We start from the raw sequence: 18,785 nt of genomic DNA, 5'->3' as shown, positions 1-18,785 counted from the left end.
AGCCAGAGTCAAGCGTTTTATTGGGTGTCATTGAATAGCGTAGACGTGTGTTTAGATTAAATGGTTCAATAAGTTTTCTTTATTTTGTGCTGAATACGTGGTGATCATCTAGCCAGAGCTAGCACGGAAACATTGAGAAAAACCACTTCCGGCGGCATCGAGAAGTCGTCGTTCCGCTTGTGATGGGAGCAGCAAAAAAAATCACTTCGTCGACTTTTTGAAGACACTCCGGATCGAACTGCTTCCTCTTTTCCATCATGGCAGTGAACGTGTCGGACCAAGTTGAAGCGATGAGTTTAGGCGACCATGAAAAGGCACGAGCAAACTGAACAGTGATTCTACTCTTCTTACCATTTGTTGGACAATGCGATTGCCTTTGAGTTTCGCTCTTGCGCAGCGCTATGGTTACCCTGCCTTGGTTCGTACGAAAAGCAGGGTCGGTGAAATTCTCTACCTGCATCGCACGGCATTCGCTAGATTTCATCATGTAGTAGCGGAACTGCTTGTCAGCTGTCTTTTCAGGCCGTAGGAACTCTTGTTCGTTCTTTGATTTCGTCTTACGCCGTACGTTTATTAGTTGATGCAAGCTTTCCATTCATTGCGAGTAGGCTATTTTTGTTCATGCACTTACAGTGCTGTCTTTTGTGTTTTAGGTTTCTGCCAAAGCGGAACCGAAGACTGCAGTTACAGAGGTAAAACTCCCACTTATTTTCTCAGCAGCAGCGTGCCACGTGCAGTTTATCCGCCCGGTTTATAATGAAAGAACCTCATTATAATGAGAGAAAAAAGGAGAGAAAGAAACGGCGCGTGACGTGAGACCAATGAGGAACGAGAAAAACATTTCACTGATTCGATTGAAAACGTCAGCCTGTTGTAACACCCCTTGTCAAATTTGGAGTCAGTCAGTTTGTCCGTTTGGCAATCCCATCTTTGTTGTCTGAAAATGATGATGATACTTGATGCAATGAGTGGCAAGCAATTTTGCCTGATTCGTATCGCAGTATTCTGGAAATTTTATGTTACTGCCTTCTTAGACTGCAAAGCTGCTGTCACTGCTCTTGTTTTTAAAGCAGTACTGACACAAAACTTCAAAGCTGAGATAACTATGTAAAAAGCATTCTTTGTAGGTCGAGATAACTCCCAGGAAGTTGCAATCATAACTATACGGTTTAGCATATTTTAAATCAGTTTCAATCGGCATGCACGAGAAAGCTCAGAACGGGTACCCTTTCGGCATCAGCGTGACGCATTGATCGCTTCGCCCCCCAAACTGCCGACGGCTCCCGTGACCTAGCCACGGGAATTGCTGCTGTTGGCACGCACTGCTCCACCTTAATTGTTGCATCACAGTTTTGGGACTGACAGTGTGCTGGCCAGGCGCGTGATGTCAACAGTAATGTCATGGTGGCCACCTCAGTGTTTGTTTCATTCAAACCGAAGCTTGCACCAATAAACAAGGTTGTAAATAATTATTTATGCTGCGATAAACCATCTAATGTGCCATTCTACGATTACTGGGCTGTTAGGCACCCATAGCAGCGAAAAAAAGGACAACTTTCGTGTCAGTACTCCTTTAACCGCCTCCTTCAATCTCTGCAGAATGGGAACCGTTTCATTGGTTCATGGTAATGCCGTAAGGTATGGAAGCGGTTTACGGCACATTGCAGTTGCGAGGCAAGAACCAGCATGAGCTGTGCGAACTTGCCCCGTATGGCGTTACCATTACAGCCAGCAGCTAGAACCAACAACCAACCTATTCGAAGCTAGCCAGCCACAGCCCAGTTCCCCCTAGCTAGATGTGGTGAGTGTTTCACTGGTGGCACCTGCACTGTGGTGCATTAACTGTGGTTGCTACCTGTGAATGTGCAGGAGCACAATTTTCTGCGCCTGGTCTGCCATTCGGGCTTTTCAGTCGCGTCCTTTTAACAGTGACGCTCTTCTGCAAATCATAATTTTTCATGTTCGCAGTGAAAAATACCAAGAAATTGCCAAGCGTGAGCGCATGCCTTGCGGTGACCGCCCGGCAGTTAGCAAAACCAAGAAACAGCCGAGTGCTCATTAGCGTGCGCCTTGCGACGACCGCCCAGCGACCCCTTGCGTACATTCGTCAAGCCAAGCATATGTCCACTTAGGGAGATTGGCCGAGGTTGCGGTGACTGCCCGGCAGTTGAAACAAAATGCCGAGCATTAATGTGTGCGTGCCTCGCCCAACCGCACAGCGACCCCTTGCGTACATTCGTCAAGCCAAGCATAACCACTTGGGGAGACTGGCCAAGATTGGCTGAAAAACTCCAGCGTTTGCCGTAATCATGGCAACACTCAGAGATGAAAAAGGCACGTTGTAGCGTATGAGCGTCCAAGGTGATCTCCAATGACTATCACTTCCAAAAAAATGAAAGATCACATTTATAGCAACAGTGATGGAGTAAAGGTCGTTGTGGCAACGAAGAAAAAGCAAATCTGCTGCAATCTTGGATTTAAACATTCGTGATGGTCGTAAAGGTTGCGTACAGCTTCGCTACCTTCAAGTCTTATGCGTTAGTGTGAGCTTCCTTCATTTTTTTTAGATGACTGCCATCGGGCGGACAGCACATTAGCCTACTGCAGCACCCGCTCGTACCCGCGATGTTAGCAATGGCGAAATATTTTTAAGTGAATTATTGTTTTCATGACCTTTTTTTCTTTCTTTATTCCTTCTTCATCACTTTTTATTTGTCTGTGCAAGCTTTTCTTAGGCATTTTAAAAGTGCAAAGAAAAGTACAAACTCCGCTGCTCGTCTTTTTGCCACAGCAAGCAGGGGAGCACAGTGAGTTGTGGCCTCCACTTATAGGCTCCTAGAAAAACTTTCCTACAAGAAAAAGAAGTGAGAAAACAAAGAAATGCCATAGGCAAGAAATCAGCAAAACAGCAATTGAATTCTTAATTATGTCAATGGAAAATGCGAGTGCAATTAGAGGACACTGTAGTTGACCAGTGTGCTGTTCGCCTGATGGCTTTCATCCCTTACGCGGCACACGGTTGTAATGAAAAAAGGACCAGACTGCAGACCAGCCTGATATCTGGGGATCACACCCAAAGGGCTCAGGGATGACGTTCCTACAGTACTGCTCTTGGATATTGCTGTGGAGAGTTGGAGCGAGAGAGAATAAACTTTATTTAGTGACTCAAGTCCGTGACGCTAAGGTTGGGGCAAGTTTGTCTGCCTTCAATGCAAATAGTTGAGCAGATACCGTTCCTTCTGAAGGTAATTTAAATTTGAGCTGGTGTTTTTTGCGTGTTTTGTGAGACCGTCGACTCGTGGTGGAAAAGCAACTTGACGATTCTACGCTGCAACGTGTCGGCATGCTCTCTAGCTTCTGTAGTGCTTTCTTTATCTCTGCTACCATTCATGTGATGGCCAGTGTAGTACTGCCTAGGGATTTCCATCCCTGGGGCACCCTGCTGCGTGATCTTGTGTGCTACTCGGTGTGGTGGTTCAGTGGTATATATGGCGTCGTGCTGCTGAGCCCAAGGATGTGGTTCGATCCAGGCCGTGGTGGCTGCTTTTCAGGTGAAGGCGAAAAGCGAAATCGCCCATGTGTTGAGACTTTGGCGCACGGTAAAGATCCCCAGGTGGTGAAAATTAATTTGGAGTCCTCCGCTATGGCGCGCCTCATAGCTGAGCTGTAGCTGCAGCATTTTAAACCCTCGAAAATTTGGTTTTGTGTGCTGCAGCTCAAGCCATGGCCGGCATTCATTGAGGAGCGCATACGTCTGTGGGATGAACTGAAGGCATGCCACGAGCGAGAGCTGGCGGCCAAGACGAGCACCCCCGTCACGGTGACCCTGCCCGACGGGAAGCAGGTGCCCGCCGAGTCGTGGAGGACCACCCCATACCAAGTGGCAGCCGGCATCAGGTGGGAGGGTGGCCCACAACGCTGAACCGTAGCTCGGGGCATGAGGAAATGGGCACAGCACCGTGAAGACAGGTAACACCACAGGAGAGCTGGGGTGCTATCTTGCCAACACTGAGAAATGAACAGCTTGCAAGACATTTACCGGTACTTCAAAGAGTTCGTTCTTGGAAAATAGTTCTTCGATTCCTGGACCCGCTGCAGGAGGGCAGTGGCTAAGGCATTGTGCTGCTGAGCTTAAGGACATAGGTTCGATCCTGGCCGTGGTGGGTGCTTTGCAGGTGGAGGCAGGAAGTGACAACGCCCATGTGCCTCGATTTAGGCGCACGTTAAATATCCCCAGGGGGTCGAAATTAATCTGGAGTTTTCCACTACGGCGCGCCTCATAGCCAGCCCGGGTGCAGCTTTCACTCGTTAACCCCTAAAATAAAAATTAAAAAATTAATTTTGAGACAAAATACAAGTTTGTGTTATTTGGAAGATTTCGTATTTTATAGTGCCCCTGCGCTTGTCCGAATGCAAACGATGCTTTATTCACCGAAAAATTAATGTAAGTTAAAATTTCGATTTTCGCGCTAAATCAGGCGTTTTCGTGGTCTGCTATGACATCACGGGAACTGACAGCTCTGCAGCCAATTGGGACACGGCCTCCGCGATCGGCTGCCGGCGGCGCGCCGTTGCTCCGGCCGTCCCAATTGGCGCGTCCCCCAGCAAAAACATGTAATTTGGCTAACTCCGCGACGCGCCGCGAGGTGGCGGTGTTAGCCGATGGTTCGGCAGCTTGCACCGACTCCCCTGGCCGGCTTTGTGGGGCCTGAGTTGCTGCGTGTTTTCACGGCTGGAATTCGCGTAACTGTGTTTCAGCTTTATTATTTGTTGAGCTGACAAACCAAACTACCGGGTCATGAAGTCCGCTTGTCTCAGAAGCTTCGAGGAACAGCACTGAAAAGTTAATCGCGCTGTGATTGCTGCGCTTGATCGATGCAGGACATTTCCGTGCGGACATTCAGGTGCGCGGATATTTGGGTGCGGAAACTTCTCGGCTACAGAATTATTGGGTGCTTGCTTGTTGGAACAGCAGTTATATTTTTATTTCCGCATAGGGTGGGTTATGGACAAAAATCAAGCGCAGTGTGTTTGATTTTGCCAGTTATTTTTAGAGGTTGAACATTTGTATATTTTTGCTTGATACCTCGTCCAAGGAACACCTGTTATGCAGCCTATTGATGATATTCTTACACATGTGCCTTTTTTTTAATTTACAAGATTTCAATTTATATTCGCTTTTTGCGGCGTGCAACTCAGCTAACAATTAGCCGCCGTTTACTAAGGTGTTATTCCTTCTTTATGCAGTTTTCTCTAAACGAAAGACACACTGTCCCTATCTAAAGAAAGCAGCATTACAAATATTCGGTTGCCCCCCAAAACGCATAATCTTACGAGGAGTTTTATTCAGGTTGTGCGCTGTCACACTAAAATGATTTTGCAAACACTGTTGTCGCCACCTTTTTTTTTCCATACGGACAAGTCTCGCATATTTTCGTGTGGAAGAACGGGCCTCTGAAAACAGCTGCAGTGTGTACATGTCCATAGCATACATGCAACCTGTCATCATTGCTTTACGCATTAATGGGCTTCGATATCAGTAATTGAAAATTTAAATGTCTTTAGTCTTGGGTCCAAAATAGGGTAAATTGGGCTTGCCTGTGGTCACCGAAATACGTTTAAGAATACAACGAAATCGGGTTGCATCTGACATCAAGTTGTTTTATTTGTTGCGACTGAAATTGAAACTGTAACTTGCTTAACGCACATGTGTAGAACAGATTGCCATAGCTTTGAGGCTATCGCTCAACGTAATACTCTTTAAACGTGTTAATCCTAAAAATATGACGGGTGCTTCCACCTAACAGGCAATAATTCGAAGGCCAGATAAGAGCGCAACCATCCGTCGTGCGTATGACGCGATCGCGCCCCGCGCTCTACTGAACTCCATTGACCATGCAGATTATATAAAGTAGGTAAGCCTTGATAAAAAAATACCTAAAAAATAATCACCTTTTAGCGAACTGATCGTTAATTAAGCACCAAAAATTTTCCATTGGTAGTAGGGAATATTGTCCGTGTGTCAAAGGCGTCATGCGGCACATGTTAAAGAAGTCGCATAGCTGCAATCGTAGGTAAAATGAATTCATTATTATCAGGTTCTATGAGTCGCTTTGCATCCATAACATCAGCTATGCTTTATTTTATTGCGATACGAAGCGCGAAAGTTGACGAAACGCCATTTCGAGAAGCATTGCAGCATACCCGGCTTTCGTTTCAACCATCGGCTCTGCGCGCCGCGGTGCGGCGGAAAACGGCGAAATGGCCTCTTCAGAATTACGCTCTCTCCGGGCGATTGGGACGGCCGGAGCAACGGCGCGTCGCCGGCAGCCGATCGCGGAGGCCGTGATTGGGAAGACTTGTTTACTGTTAGGGAACTCAGATGGCGCCACCGTACCGTGGTAAGCCGTTTTCTGCCTTTGGTTTGTTTTTGACCGTATTTAAACCTAGCTTATTTTTGTTCAAAGAGAAAATAACCATTTTGGGAAACATAGTGCTCGCTCGACAAATATGATCACGTAAGACACCATTGCTTGCATCAATCGGCCAGTGTCGTCTGAGACAAGCCCAAAGCCCCGCAGTCCTGTGCAGCTAAACCAAGCATAGTGCGCGCAGTACCAACAGCAGTATACGCATCGGTACTTCTATGTTGACATGTGCTTTCGTAACTTCCACTGTTTGTCCCACCATTCTTACGGCTTTAAAAGAATTTGCCCTAAATTTAAGCTCAAATAGCTCGTTCAGCAAGCTTATAATAAGTTCTGCCTAATTTGCGTTTGCTTTTTCCGGCCTCCGCCAATCGCAGAGCTGGCTGGTATAACATCATAGGTTCTGTTGCGGGAAATGAGCTAGTGGGTGGCATGGCCATTCACTTTTTTCCTAATTGTGTAGCTTATATGAGTTTACGCTTACCCGTCAGTATGATTCTAACGGGGCAATTTTTTTAATGAACCAAACTTCTGTTTTCTCTTCGTGGTTCCTTTAATTATAATGAAAAAATGCTTGTGCAGGCTACCTCCAGGAAATAATCCTTAATATGTCATACTTCTACCTTGGGTGTAGTTTTCTGCAAGCTGACAGATCATGCATACTACTGGTGCTGTGCATTTTTCAAGAACCTTGATCGTGCCAAGCACATTGACTTTACGAGAAGCGCCAGAGCACGCACAAAAGTGGCATTAAAAATGCTGCTGGGAGAGCTGTTTCACTGTCATTGTTTTTAGCTTCTCATCTTTCACATCACACTGCTTTAAAAAAGTAACCATATTTACCGGCATAATTAGCAAACCTTTTATAGCAAATGGGCCAGCCGCCCCTTGCCTTGCTTTCAAATTTATTGTTCTAACTTTCGCCTGATAAGTGCATCCCCATTTTTGGTATGGAAAAATGCAACCCCGAGGTGTGTTTCGCAGGACCGGCTATGCCACTTCCTTTGAGACTGCTGTTATCTCGTTAATACCTCTTGTGTTATCTTCTCAACTTCGGTGCTTCCTACTCCAGTGCACTGGTACTTGATCGTTAAAAAGGCAGAGCATGCTGCCAATGATTGATGTCATAATGATAACTCAGTATGTAGGAATAACTATGTACATAAAGAAACTGCACACGTGGATTTGAAAAACTCTTCTGACTATTTTTGGTTTAGATTCTAATGCAATAGAGCAACTCGTATTGTTGTTTGCAATAATGTAGTCAGAAAGGACACAAGGTTTTTGTTCTTAATAAAGTTTATTGGCGCAGACTGGGGCTTCAAAAACAAAGTCATTTAGCAGCACAGATATGCAGCTTGTGGGGTGGTTGTAAAATGGAGTCTCAATGTGTACAAGGGCGGTACAACGTTGATGTCATGAGGAGAAAAAGATGAAGGTTGGCTGCCTGCTGTAATTAATCAATGCTTTTTCAGCCTAGGCAATGAAGTTTTAGGAAATGGAGATGAGTATAGCTATCTTGGACTAGTTACCAGTGCCGATCCGAACCGCAAGAAAGAAACAGGCATAGGATTTGAATAAGCTGGCCGGCATTCAGCAAGCACTCTCAAGTTACGAGCAGTAGGCTACGTGTCACTGTAGGGCAAGGTATGCAACCAATGCGTGCGGTTATTGATGACTTATAGGGCAAAAACACCTCAAAAGAAAACTTGGGTCAGCCCAACAAGCCATGGGAAGGAGGATGATAGGAGTACATGAGGCACAAATCTGTCGCACAACCAGAATCTCACTTCTAGTGCAGACCCCACAGTATCAAACTGATGGATCACCCGCGAATGTTTTTGCTAGGAAAATGGCCCATGTTGAATTTGGGTGCCTTATGCTGTGTGAAAGGGAATCACGGAAGCACGCTGTCTGTGCTGTGCAGCAAGGGCCTGGCTGACAGCGTGGTGATAGCCAAGGTGAACGGGGTGCTCTGGGACCTAGACCGGCCACTCGAGGAGGACTGTACCCTCCAGCTGCTCAAGTTTGAGGACAAGGAGGGTGAGAGGCTCGACCCATATTTCTTTGCACATGGGATTAGGGGGGTTTGAGCAAGGCTTGCTTGGAAGTGTTCGAGTGAAACCTGAGCGCGGCTAATGCTGCGACCCAGGGGAGCAGGTGTTCTGGCACTCAAGCGCCCACATCCTGGGTGAGGCCCTGGAGCGCCTGTACGGGGGCTGCCTCTGCTACGGGCCGCCCATCGAGGGGGGCTTCTACTATGACATGCACCTGGCCTCCGGCACCGGAGTCTCGGCCACCGACCACCCGGCCATCGAGGGCCTCATGCGCGACATCGTCAAGGAGCGCCAGCCCTTCGAGCGCCTAGAGCTGCCCAAGGAGCAGCTGCTGCGCATGTTCCAGGTGACCACTTGGGGAGCAGCTTAGCCCGTCGCTTGCCAGCTAAGCGGTGTGCTCACTAGTAGCATTGCTAGTGAAATATCTGAAAATGGTATTTTCCTCACCCAGTTAAAACGGCGAAATTGTTCCTTCATTTTAAAAAGGGAGAGTGCAGTATTGTGTCTAATTTTTGCCCCCATAACTATCTTGTTGTCTTTTGGCATGCTTGTCGAAAAGCTAATTGTTAACCGCCTGATCAGCTGCATAAACAAATTTGACATGCTCACATCTATACAATTTACCTTCTTTCCTAACTATGCTACAGAACTGGCTGTGATAACATTTACCGATGCCATTGAAACAATTATTAACAAGGGCCACTGGGCTGGGCCCTTCTTTATTGATTTCACAAAGGCATTCGACACGATCACTCATAATTTTTTATAAATTAGAGTTGCTCGGAATATGTGGGCCTGCCCTAAATCTTTAGTGCAGTTATTTGGTTAACCAAAATGAAGTAGTGAAAATAAAAGATTCCTTATCTCAACCTGCAACTATTGACAGGGGTGTGCCGCAGGGTTGCCTCTTAGGCCTTCTCCTTTTCCTCTTATGCAAAATAATGACTTACCTACTTGTCCTAAATATAGTAATTGCATCCTTTGTGGCGACGACACTGTGCTACTTCAGCAACATTAGCAACATAATGTAATGGCTAAACAACAACTTAAAAAAATATTTCACTCTGCTGTCCAAGAAACCAGCTTCAGATAAACCCCACTAAATCCAGCTTTATGATCTTTCACTCACGTGAAAAGCACTTTGATTCAGCTTCGTCCATGACCCTTGGTAACAATAACAAAGCTCCATCAAAGTCTTCCTATGCATTTCTTTAGACCCCATTTAAAAATTTAGCCTGCATGCTAAAATTAATCACTAAAAAAATGTGCTTTGGCACCTGTGGTTTTCTTCTTCTTTTTTTTTTTTTCCAGCCCATTTTAATTGTCTACTTCACATACTTTCACATTTCATTTCGTATTGCATTTCATCGTGGGGAAGCACCTAACAAATGCATCTGTCTAGGATGGAACATTTGTAAAACCACGCTATTCATCTAATCTAATTTAGGACATGCATGGCTCCTATATATCCAATTTACAACAGTTTGAAAATCCTTCCTTTTAGGCATGTATTATGTACTATTAAACTAGGCCTATTGGACCTTCGCTCTCATGACATCGTTGCTGATGGCTTCCCTGATGGTCATATCTCCAATTCTGATCTCACCAGATTTTCTGAACACCACAACTGCCTTCTTCTAAATGTGTGTGCACTAATTATGTCCAACAAAGATTTCTATTTTTAGGCCTAACATTCTGGAAACCAATACCAGTCGAAATAAATTAAATTGTTCCCAAACTTCTTTTCATCCTAGATTAAAAAGCTTTCTGTGCGAGAGTTATTACGATTATGGCGCATAACGCATCAGTGCATATATTTATTATGTAAGCACTGAATGTTGTATGTCGTCTAATAACCCACACATCTTGCTACTACTACTCTGCATATATTTATTATGTAAGCACTGAATGTTGTATGTCGTCTAATAACCCACACATCTTGCCCGGTACCGTGATTTTCATTTTATTCTGTCATGTTCCTTGCTGTTATTGTATAACTTACACTACACAACTAATGAAATGCTCATTTTTCTCTCCTTTTTCTTCTTTTCTTTTTTCCTTCTTTTCTTACTACTTCTCTCCTACACAAAAAGCTGTCTGCCAAATGTCTGTGAATTGGTGTACAGTTGAACCCCTTTATAAGAGACACGTACTGGGGAGCAGTTTGTGTCTCTTATATGAGATGTCTCTTATAAGCAAGGAACCATGTTTTCACTTACTAATCGGACCCTAGTTCAATGTGGGCACTGTATGACTAAAATAAGCTCAAAAGAGCGCTAACGCATGTTGCAAAAGATTCATTCTAATTTATGTTTGGCCCCCAGAATTTATGAAACAGTTCTGAATCCTTGTTTGCTTTATGACTGTATTTACACTATTTTTACAACCGATTCCACAAGCTTTTAGAAGATGAATTGTAGACGTTGAGTTCACAAGCCTGATGAATAGCCAGAGCGCACAGCTTCTCCCGCTGTGTGCTCAGGCTATTAATTACGCTTGCAGGACCCAAAATCTGCAATGCTTCTTGATTGGGAGCTACGCGAATGGGAGAGCCCGCATGTGCGGTCGCACCTCAATGGATGGCAGTAAGCTTCAACCACTTCTGCAAGTTGCATTTCCATTGGCAGGGCTCCTCATCGTCATTTTATAGCTGACTGAAGCACTGCGTGTTTGCTGAAGTTATAATAAACAGCGACTGCAGGCGCCTGTCGTCCACCTGTGTTTCCACAACGGAAGCAACTGCATTTAGTGACTGGTGGCACTGCATCTGGAGTTAAAATGTCTGTTACATGTGAGATTATTGATTAAAGTTCAAGGATGACTTGTCCCTTATAACCAACTGTCTTCTACATCCGATGTCTGTTATAAAAGAGGTCAATTTAATGGGAAAGATAGGGCAGCCAACCATGTGGGTGAATAGTGTCTCTTATACCCATTTGTCTCTTACATCAGTGTCTCTTATAACGAGGTTCAACTGTACCATCAAACATTGTTACAGGAGGTTTTCCCCAACAGTTTTAGCTTGGGACCTCCTTCTGTATGTACCATTCTATGTATTTCAGCGTGTTAACTGTGTTTCCAGTAAAACCTTGCAATGGTGTGTGCAGTACAACCCATTCAAGGTGCGCATCCTGGAGGAGAAGGTGCAGACGCCCACGACGACAGTGTATAGGTGCGGGCCCCTGATCGACCTCTGCCGGGGGCCCCACGTGCGCCACACGGGCAAGGTCAAGGCCCTGCAGGTCACCAAGGTGGGTATCGCGTGCACGTTGCAAGACGAGCGCGCTCTCTTTGAAGCACCTAGTGTCCTGGATTATTGTGCACCGCTAGTTTGGGCTCCTCCACTGAAACCGCTATGGACACACGAGTGAGGGGGCCCATCTGATGTGTAAAGGAAACTTGTATGAAAAGCTTGCGTTGAAAGGTGATGCAAGAGAGAGAACGAGAAAACCGCCAACTGCACAAGGGCCCCGGCTGGGCTTCGTGGGTTGATTGCATCACAGAAAGATTGCATCACACTAAGATGCCAGGAGGGAGGGGTCGGGGTCAGTCAAGGTGGCCTCCCACGTTAAGGGTGAGGAGAGAGCATTGGGTTATCGGCATTGGTTTCTCAGTCCGAGGTGCGAGTGATGATCCCCTTGCCGGTGGCAGAACTCGTCGGCCTACTGGGAAGGCAAGGCGGACTGCGAAGCCCTGCAGCGAGTGTACGGCATCTCCTTCCCGGACACCAAGCAGCTGCGCGAGTGGCAGCGCTTCCAGGAGGAGGCGGCCAAGCGGGATCACCGCAAGATTGGCCGGGACCAGGAGCTCTTCTTCTTCCACGAGCTCAGCCCCGGAAGCTGCTTCTTCCTGCCCAACGGGGCACACATCTACAACACCCTGGTGGACCTCATCAAGGTGAGTGAGCCCGGCCGGTTGGACGGGAGCCCCCGGCCCTGACGTTTGCTGCCCCCTCCACCACAGTCCGAGTACCGCAAGCGGGGATTCCAGGAGGTGGTCAGTCCCAACATCTACAACAGCCGGCTCTGGCAGACCTCAGGCCACTGGCAGCACTACCAGGTAGCCCCTCTTCGTCGCCCGCCAATGTGGCACCAGTGGGGGTTGACCTGCCTGCCCTGCTCTTTCAGGACAACATGTTCTCCTTTGATGTGGAGAAGGAGACGTTTGCCCTGAAGCCCATGAACTGCCCGGGCCACTGGTAGGTTGGAGGCACGGGGCGGAGAAGGGGCAGCAGTGTCCTGATGGGTCTTCTGCTTGTACTCAGCCTCATGTTTGACGTGCGGCCGCGCTCCTGGCGAGAGCTGCCCCTGCGCCTGGCAGACTTTGGCGTGCTGCACCGCAACGAGCTGTCCGGAGCCCTCACTGGCCTCATCAGGGTGCGCCGCTTCCAGCAGGACGACGCGCACATCTTCTGCGCACCCAGTCAGGTGCGAGAAAACCCGGGGGCTACGGTGGGATGCGTAACCCAGTGGAGCTCCTGTTGGGATAAGGTGAAGGCGTGCATGAATGCACCCATCTCTCATTCCTGTCCTTCACCGTGTAGATTGCCTCGGAGATGAAAGGGGCCCTGGACTTCCTCCGGCACATCTACTCCATCTTTGGCTTCACCTTCGAGCTCAAACTGTCCACGAGGCCAGAGAAGTTTCTGGGCGACATTGAGGTCTGGAACGACGCTGAAAAGGTAAGTCCCCCCCGCGTGGCTTGTGCCGCCTGCTCGATCTAATGGTGGTGCCCCCTCGGCCGGATTGCAGCAACTGGAGCAGAGTCTCAACGAGTTTGGCTATCCATGGTCTCTGAACCCTGGGGATGGGGCCTTCTACGGTCCCAAGGTAAGCTGCTGCGTGCCCCTCCGAGTGATTGCCTCCCCTTGATGCAAGCCACTGTGCAGATTGACATCACCATCATGGATGCCCTGAGGCGGCAGCACCAGTGTGCCACCATTCAGCTCGACTTCCAGCTGCCCATTCGTTTCGACCTCAACTACATCAGGTGGGCCCCCCGTGTGCCTTTTTTTACCAGCCCGGACTGCTGGAGCTTGGCAGGTTTCAGCATGTCCTCCCATTGTGCCGCTGCAGTGAGAGTGGGGAGAAGCTGCGGCCGGTCATCATTCACCGGGCCATCCTGGGCTCGGTGGAGCGCATGATCGCCATCCTGACGGAGAACTTTGCTGGCAAATGGTGAGCCTGCATGTGGACACCTGGGGTGAGGCTAATGAGGAAGCAAGCGAGATCAGATGCAGGCATCCCGTTTATGTAGTTATTATGCAGTAGAAACCGTGAAGTATGTGGAGAATCAAACAAGGGCGTAGGACATTTAGAAAAAACAGATCAAGCTTTGAAAGTAAAACTTTGCCTGCCCCCCTTCCTTTTCTTCTGACCGTGTTGAGGCTTGGAAAATGATTTGTCCTTATTTTTATTGGGAGCAAGGGGCTTGAAGCAAATCCATGGGCAAATGCGCACACATCTTATATTTCGAGAGCTGGTGGTCGTCTTTTATATGTGTCGCTCTCAGTTGAGAGAACAACGCTCTGGCCCAAAACGCACGGGAAAAAAACGAGGAAAACTTCAGTGCTGCATCCGGGAAACATGGCCATACAATACAGCAAGTTTTCCCAAAGAAATGGGCTCCACAATGCGTATTATTGTCTATAAAACGCTGCAGACTTATTCCTCACTACCAACCACCTTGCTGCCACTGTGGAGAACAGTGAGCATGGAGCACTGATGATGTTGCACAGCTCCATCTCTTTGACCACAGCTTCCAAAGAAAGCACTGTGTACTAAGGGTGCTTAGAGAAATAGTTTATTGATCGTTATTGAACCAGTCATCATCATCACCAGCCTATCTGCAACCACTGCAGGGCAAAGGCCTCTCCCATAGATCTGCAATTATCCCGGTCCTGTGCTAACTGCGTCCAATTTATCCCCGCAGGCTTCTTGATCTCATCTGCCCATCTAATTTGCTGCTGCCCCCTGCCACGCTTGCCTTCTCTAGGGACCCACACTGTTGCCTTTAATGACCAACCGTTATCTTGCCTTCGCATTACATGCCCTGCCCACACCCATTTCTTCTTAATTTCTACTAATATGTTCTTAACACGCATTTGTTCCCTGACCCACTCCGCTCTCTTCTTTTCTCTTAATGTTACACCTATCATCTCCCGTTCCATTGCTCGCTGAGTCATCCTCAATTTAAGTTGAACCCTCTTAGTGAGCCCCCAAGTTTCTGCCCCGTAGGTGAGTACCGGTAAGATGCAACTATCAAACACTTTATAAACCAATGCACCCTTTTAAACGAGTGCGAGAATTTTTAGCTGTGATTTCTTTGGTAAAACACATTGTGCCACGAATAACCTACCTGACCATTACTCATTTCACCCCATACAGCAGTACCACACTTAGGTAGAGCTGAAATGGCACTGTGGTGCTCCTGGTGACTCTGTGCCAGTAAACCCCACTAAGTTCTGCTAACAAGTTTGCACTACTGTTCTTTGGCAAGAGTTTTTCCGTTTCCAGTAAGCCTCAAAGCCAGCTTCAGCTTGTTGGTGTCCCTGGCGCAGGCCCTTCTGGCTGTCCCCCCGCCAGGTGAACCTGGTGCCAGTCGGCTCGGCCTACGATGAGTACGCGCTCGAGGTGCGCAACAAGCTGAGGGACGCCGGCTTCCGCTGTGACGCCGACCTCGACCCTGGCTGCACACTCAACAAGAAGATCCGCAACGCTCAGCTGGACCAGTACAACTTCATCCTGGGTGAGTACAGGAATGAACCACGCTGACATGTCAGTCTGTGGTAGGGTTGTGCCAGCCTGTTGGGAAGCTGAGGGTGGGGGGAGCAGTAGCGGAACTGCTTCGTTCCGTTTATCAATTGAGGCCACATAGTCAGCTCATGAAGTATACCTACATTTGGCCCCGACCTATCAACCGCAGCCCGTAAGCGGTTGAATAAAGCTAATGTGGAGGGGCGAGTTGGTGAAGGTTCACTTTGTATTACAGCGCACAAAAAAAGGACACATGTAACTTGGGGACGCACAGATGCTGCACTGTAGAGCCCAAAGCGGTTTGACTTTATACAGTTTGTTCGATTCAATCTTATAGGCGGTATTCATAGTAAAGTTTAGCTGTCAGTTTCTTCGCTTGGCAACACTGAAATGGCTGCGGGCGTGGCGTGGCTTGTGCCACTGCGTCCACACGCCGAAGAAAAAAAAATAACACCGGCGTGCGTCATCTGTCCATCTCAATGGTAGTGTCAACGGGGCTGTTATTAATCGCACCCACATTGGAGTCGAGGAGGCATTACTTTGCGTTCGGCGGGCTAGAGCTTGGAATGTCCAACCCATATCATGCGCTTAGCAAGGACAAGTACCGCCATCCCGCGTAGCCCGACGTAACCAGTGATGGCACATTCACATGGTTGCCTGCATGCATGCCTCGCTATTGAATACAGTCTATTGTGGTTTGTAAATGCTGTATCAGGGCTTGTGCTGGTTCTTAAAAGTGCAGCGGGCCACACCTCCCGCCATATGGTGATGTGAAAAGGGGACTGAACAAGCAACTTTGAAGTCTCAAATTGCCACCTGCATGCAAATCTTGAAGTCAAACCTTGCACTTATCACTTATTTCGTTGAAAAGCATCGACTTTTTACCACGCGGCAACCCCGCAATTCCCGGTATTCGACCAGAGTTGTTAATTAGTTGATGAAAATTTTAAATTCCTTATCTTGCCTCCCCCCGTCGTTCTCAAAATGCCCACCTCTCAGAAATTCCTGGGGAGAACCCTGGTCCAGACTATTCTAAATCTTGCAATAAATTTTGCAGTGGTTACTTATATCCCACACCGGAGTGCTTGGCTGTGATTACTTCTGTGTGACTGTAAATTGCATTTTTGTCCCCAGAAGACATGGTGGTTAGCATCTTGCTCATCTTGATTAACAGTATTGTGCTTCGTTAACGCTAGTACAAAGAGACAAGTACGTGAAATTTGCAGTACAGGCGCTAACTCTGGCATCTTTATTCGGATAATCAGATATGCAAAATATGTGCGGTATGGGGCAAGAAATGCGTTGAAACTGTTTATAGAAACTATGGTCATTTTCGTGCAGTGGTGCATGCTAACACCTTGTGAGGCCTGAAATGACGTTGAGGTAGCTGCTGGCTAAGTTAATACAGCGTTTTATATTTGTTAGTAACCTGTTTGGATTCCTCAAAGTGGCATATGAGCACATTTTGGCATCTACTCTAAAAGATCCCACACATACTCAAAATTGAGTTTTTTGCTCCAAGACCAGTGCAAAACGGAAATGCAGCTTTTAGCATAAATGCATTCAAATTGATAAAATGTACATTTTTTACTATGGGAACCTGCAGTTTAGTAAGCAATGCAGCCATAGTTCAAAACGAGGTTTGTTTGCACAGCTTTTTCACAGTCCAAAGACTCCACTAAATTTGGCAGGACAAGCACAGCTCTGGGATGCAGCAACCAGTTTTCTTTGCTGTGCCCTCGTGTTGCATAGTATTTGCAGGATGTGCCACAATTTGTTTCAGCTAATACTTGAAGGTCTTCCTTTTCTTTGTGGTGTGAAGAGGCCTGCTGACTTTTGCAAGTCATCATTTGTAAATGAGAAAGGTAGTCGTGCTCAAAGCCCGTATGTCCATACAGCGGTACATCCTAGTATGGTTGTTGGTTCCAATGCTTCTTCTGCTGATGCACTGTGTGGAACCTCCCTCCCGCCTTGTGCCTGCAGTTGTTGGCGAGCGAGAGAAGACGTCGGGGACGGTGAATGTCCGCACACGGGACAACAAGGTCCACGGAGAGTTTACCCTGGACAACCTAGTGGAACGCTTGAACCGTCTCAAGAAGGAGTTTCTGGCGGATGACAAGTTTTGATGTCAATGGCATTAAAGAAAGGAAAGCGGCGGGTTGCCGTGCCTTGGAACGACTGGTTTCCAGCTAAGAGTTTTTTGACTGCACTTTATGACCTGGTTCTAGAAATGGTTTGTAATTGAAACAAATAACTGGAAATATCAGTACAGTTGGAACTATTAGAGCTGGAGTTGTTACAGCTGATGCCTGAGCTCTGTTTTTAAAGGGACCCTGCAACACTCTTTGAGCAGTGCTAGTAAACCTGCGCGACGTTTAGATTACACTGCCAGGAATACCTGAGCCAAATATTACACGTGCACATGAAGCGGTGAGCGCGCAAATCGATGTGAAACACGCGGAAAAACCAACCGCTCTCTCTTCAGCTGTCCTCATTATGCATGGCCTAAGGGACGTCACATAGGCCATGGCTGCCCAATCGGCTGTCACTGGTCAACCTCGCGGCTAGATTCTCCCATTTCCGTCGTCGTCATCGCTGTGTACGAACCTCTTCTATCCCTGAACCTGTAGGCACAGTTTTTCCGTTTCTTTTGTGTTTTGAGTGCACGCGGAGTTTGAGTGATGAGCTCAATACTTCCCTTTCAACGGGACCACTCGACTACAAACGTTTATTGCTTCAAAAACGCCCTACCAGCCCAAGCGCGCACTTGCGAGCTGGCACCTATGCCTGCTTTTTTGTGGCACCAGACCGGAAATAGGCCCCTCCGCGTTGCGGAGAAAAGGAGAGAACTACCCGGCATGTGATATATCGAAGGCCGCCGAAGAGAATGCCGCGAGCCGCCCCCCCTCTCCGGGAGAGAGCGCGCAGGTTTCGTCGCGTTGCCCGCGGTCGAGTTGAGAGGGAACGATTATGCGCGATTTCTCATCGCGCGTAGTTTCGTTAATTGTGAACGGATTTTCATAATTCTTGCGGGAGGAGATTTCTGGGACAATAGACTTTATCCCAAAACACATTACTAGTAGTCGATGGCAAGTGTTGCAGGGTCCCTTTAAGTGCAGAGCACTTCAGGGGCTCGCCTTGTCGTCGTAGCTCACTCGCTGGATCCAAGTGAAGCCACATGGTGTTCCGTCGTAGCGGCTGTCGTCGCGGCGTCCCACACAGGCTTCTAAAGCCAAGCGGTTTATATAATCATAAGCGTTCAAAACTCGTGAACTGCTGGCGTTTGTCATATATATCTTTGTTGTTTAGCGCAAAGAAAACTGCAGCTACATTGGAGGCAAAATTTACGTAATTAACCGGCAGCGCCCGCATTTAGTTAAGAACACTTGTTGGGTTGGTTTTTACGTAAGCGAAAAAAAGTGGCAGTGCAACACCAGCATGTGCGGGAGAAAAAGCAAGCATAAAAACAACAGAACTCCCGCTGGGGCAGTTTCAGGCAGGGGGCGCGTGAGCACTGCGAAGGCGGGAAATTTGAAATGCGTTGG

At 47.5% G+C, this 18,785-nt stretch overlaps 1 protein-coding gene across 2 annotated transcripts; it reads left to right on the top strand.

The window, feature by feature from the left end:
* Nucleotides 1-34: 34 nt before the first annotated feature.
* On the top strand, nt 35-17,415 carry Thrrs (threonine--tRNA ligase). 2 transcript variants are annotated; one of them, XM_077700341.1, is made up of 16 exons: nt 35-314; nt 654-692; nt 3,716-3,897; nt 8,356-8,471; nt 8,581-8,831; nt 11,593-11,736; nt 12,137-12,382; nt 12,449-12,544; nt 12,613-12,683; nt 12,750-12,912; nt 13,029-13,166; nt 13,237-13,314; nt 13,374-13,474; nt 13,561-13,662; nt 15,045-15,232; nt 17,224-17,415. In XM_077700341.1, the coding sequence occupies exons 1-16, from the start codon at nt 258-260 to the stop codon at nt 17,364-17,366; spliced, it is 2,115 nt and encodes a 704-aa protein (XP_077556467.1). In that variant the 5' UTR covers nt 35-257; the 3' UTR covers nt 17,367-17,415. The 2 variants fall into 2 exon arrangements, with proteins under 2 accessions (XP_077556467.1, XP_077556466.1); XM_077700340.1 differs by having other exon boundaries at nt 248-436.
* The last annotated feature ends 1,370 nt before the right edge of the window (nt 17,416-18,785 follow it).

This window comes from Haemaphysalis longicornis, unplaced genomic scaffold (assembly GCF_048455015.1).
Source record: "Haemaphysalis longicornis isolate Haplotype H1 unplaced genomic scaffold, Haemaphysalis longicornis Haplotype H1 scaffold_2, whole genome shotgun sequence".
NCBI classification, from domain to species: domain Eukaryota; kingdom Metazoa; phylum Arthropoda; class Arachnida; order Ixodida; family Ixodidae; genus Haemaphysalis; species Haemaphysalis longicornis.
This window is presented reverse-complemented; position numbering and strand designations above follow the sequence as displayed.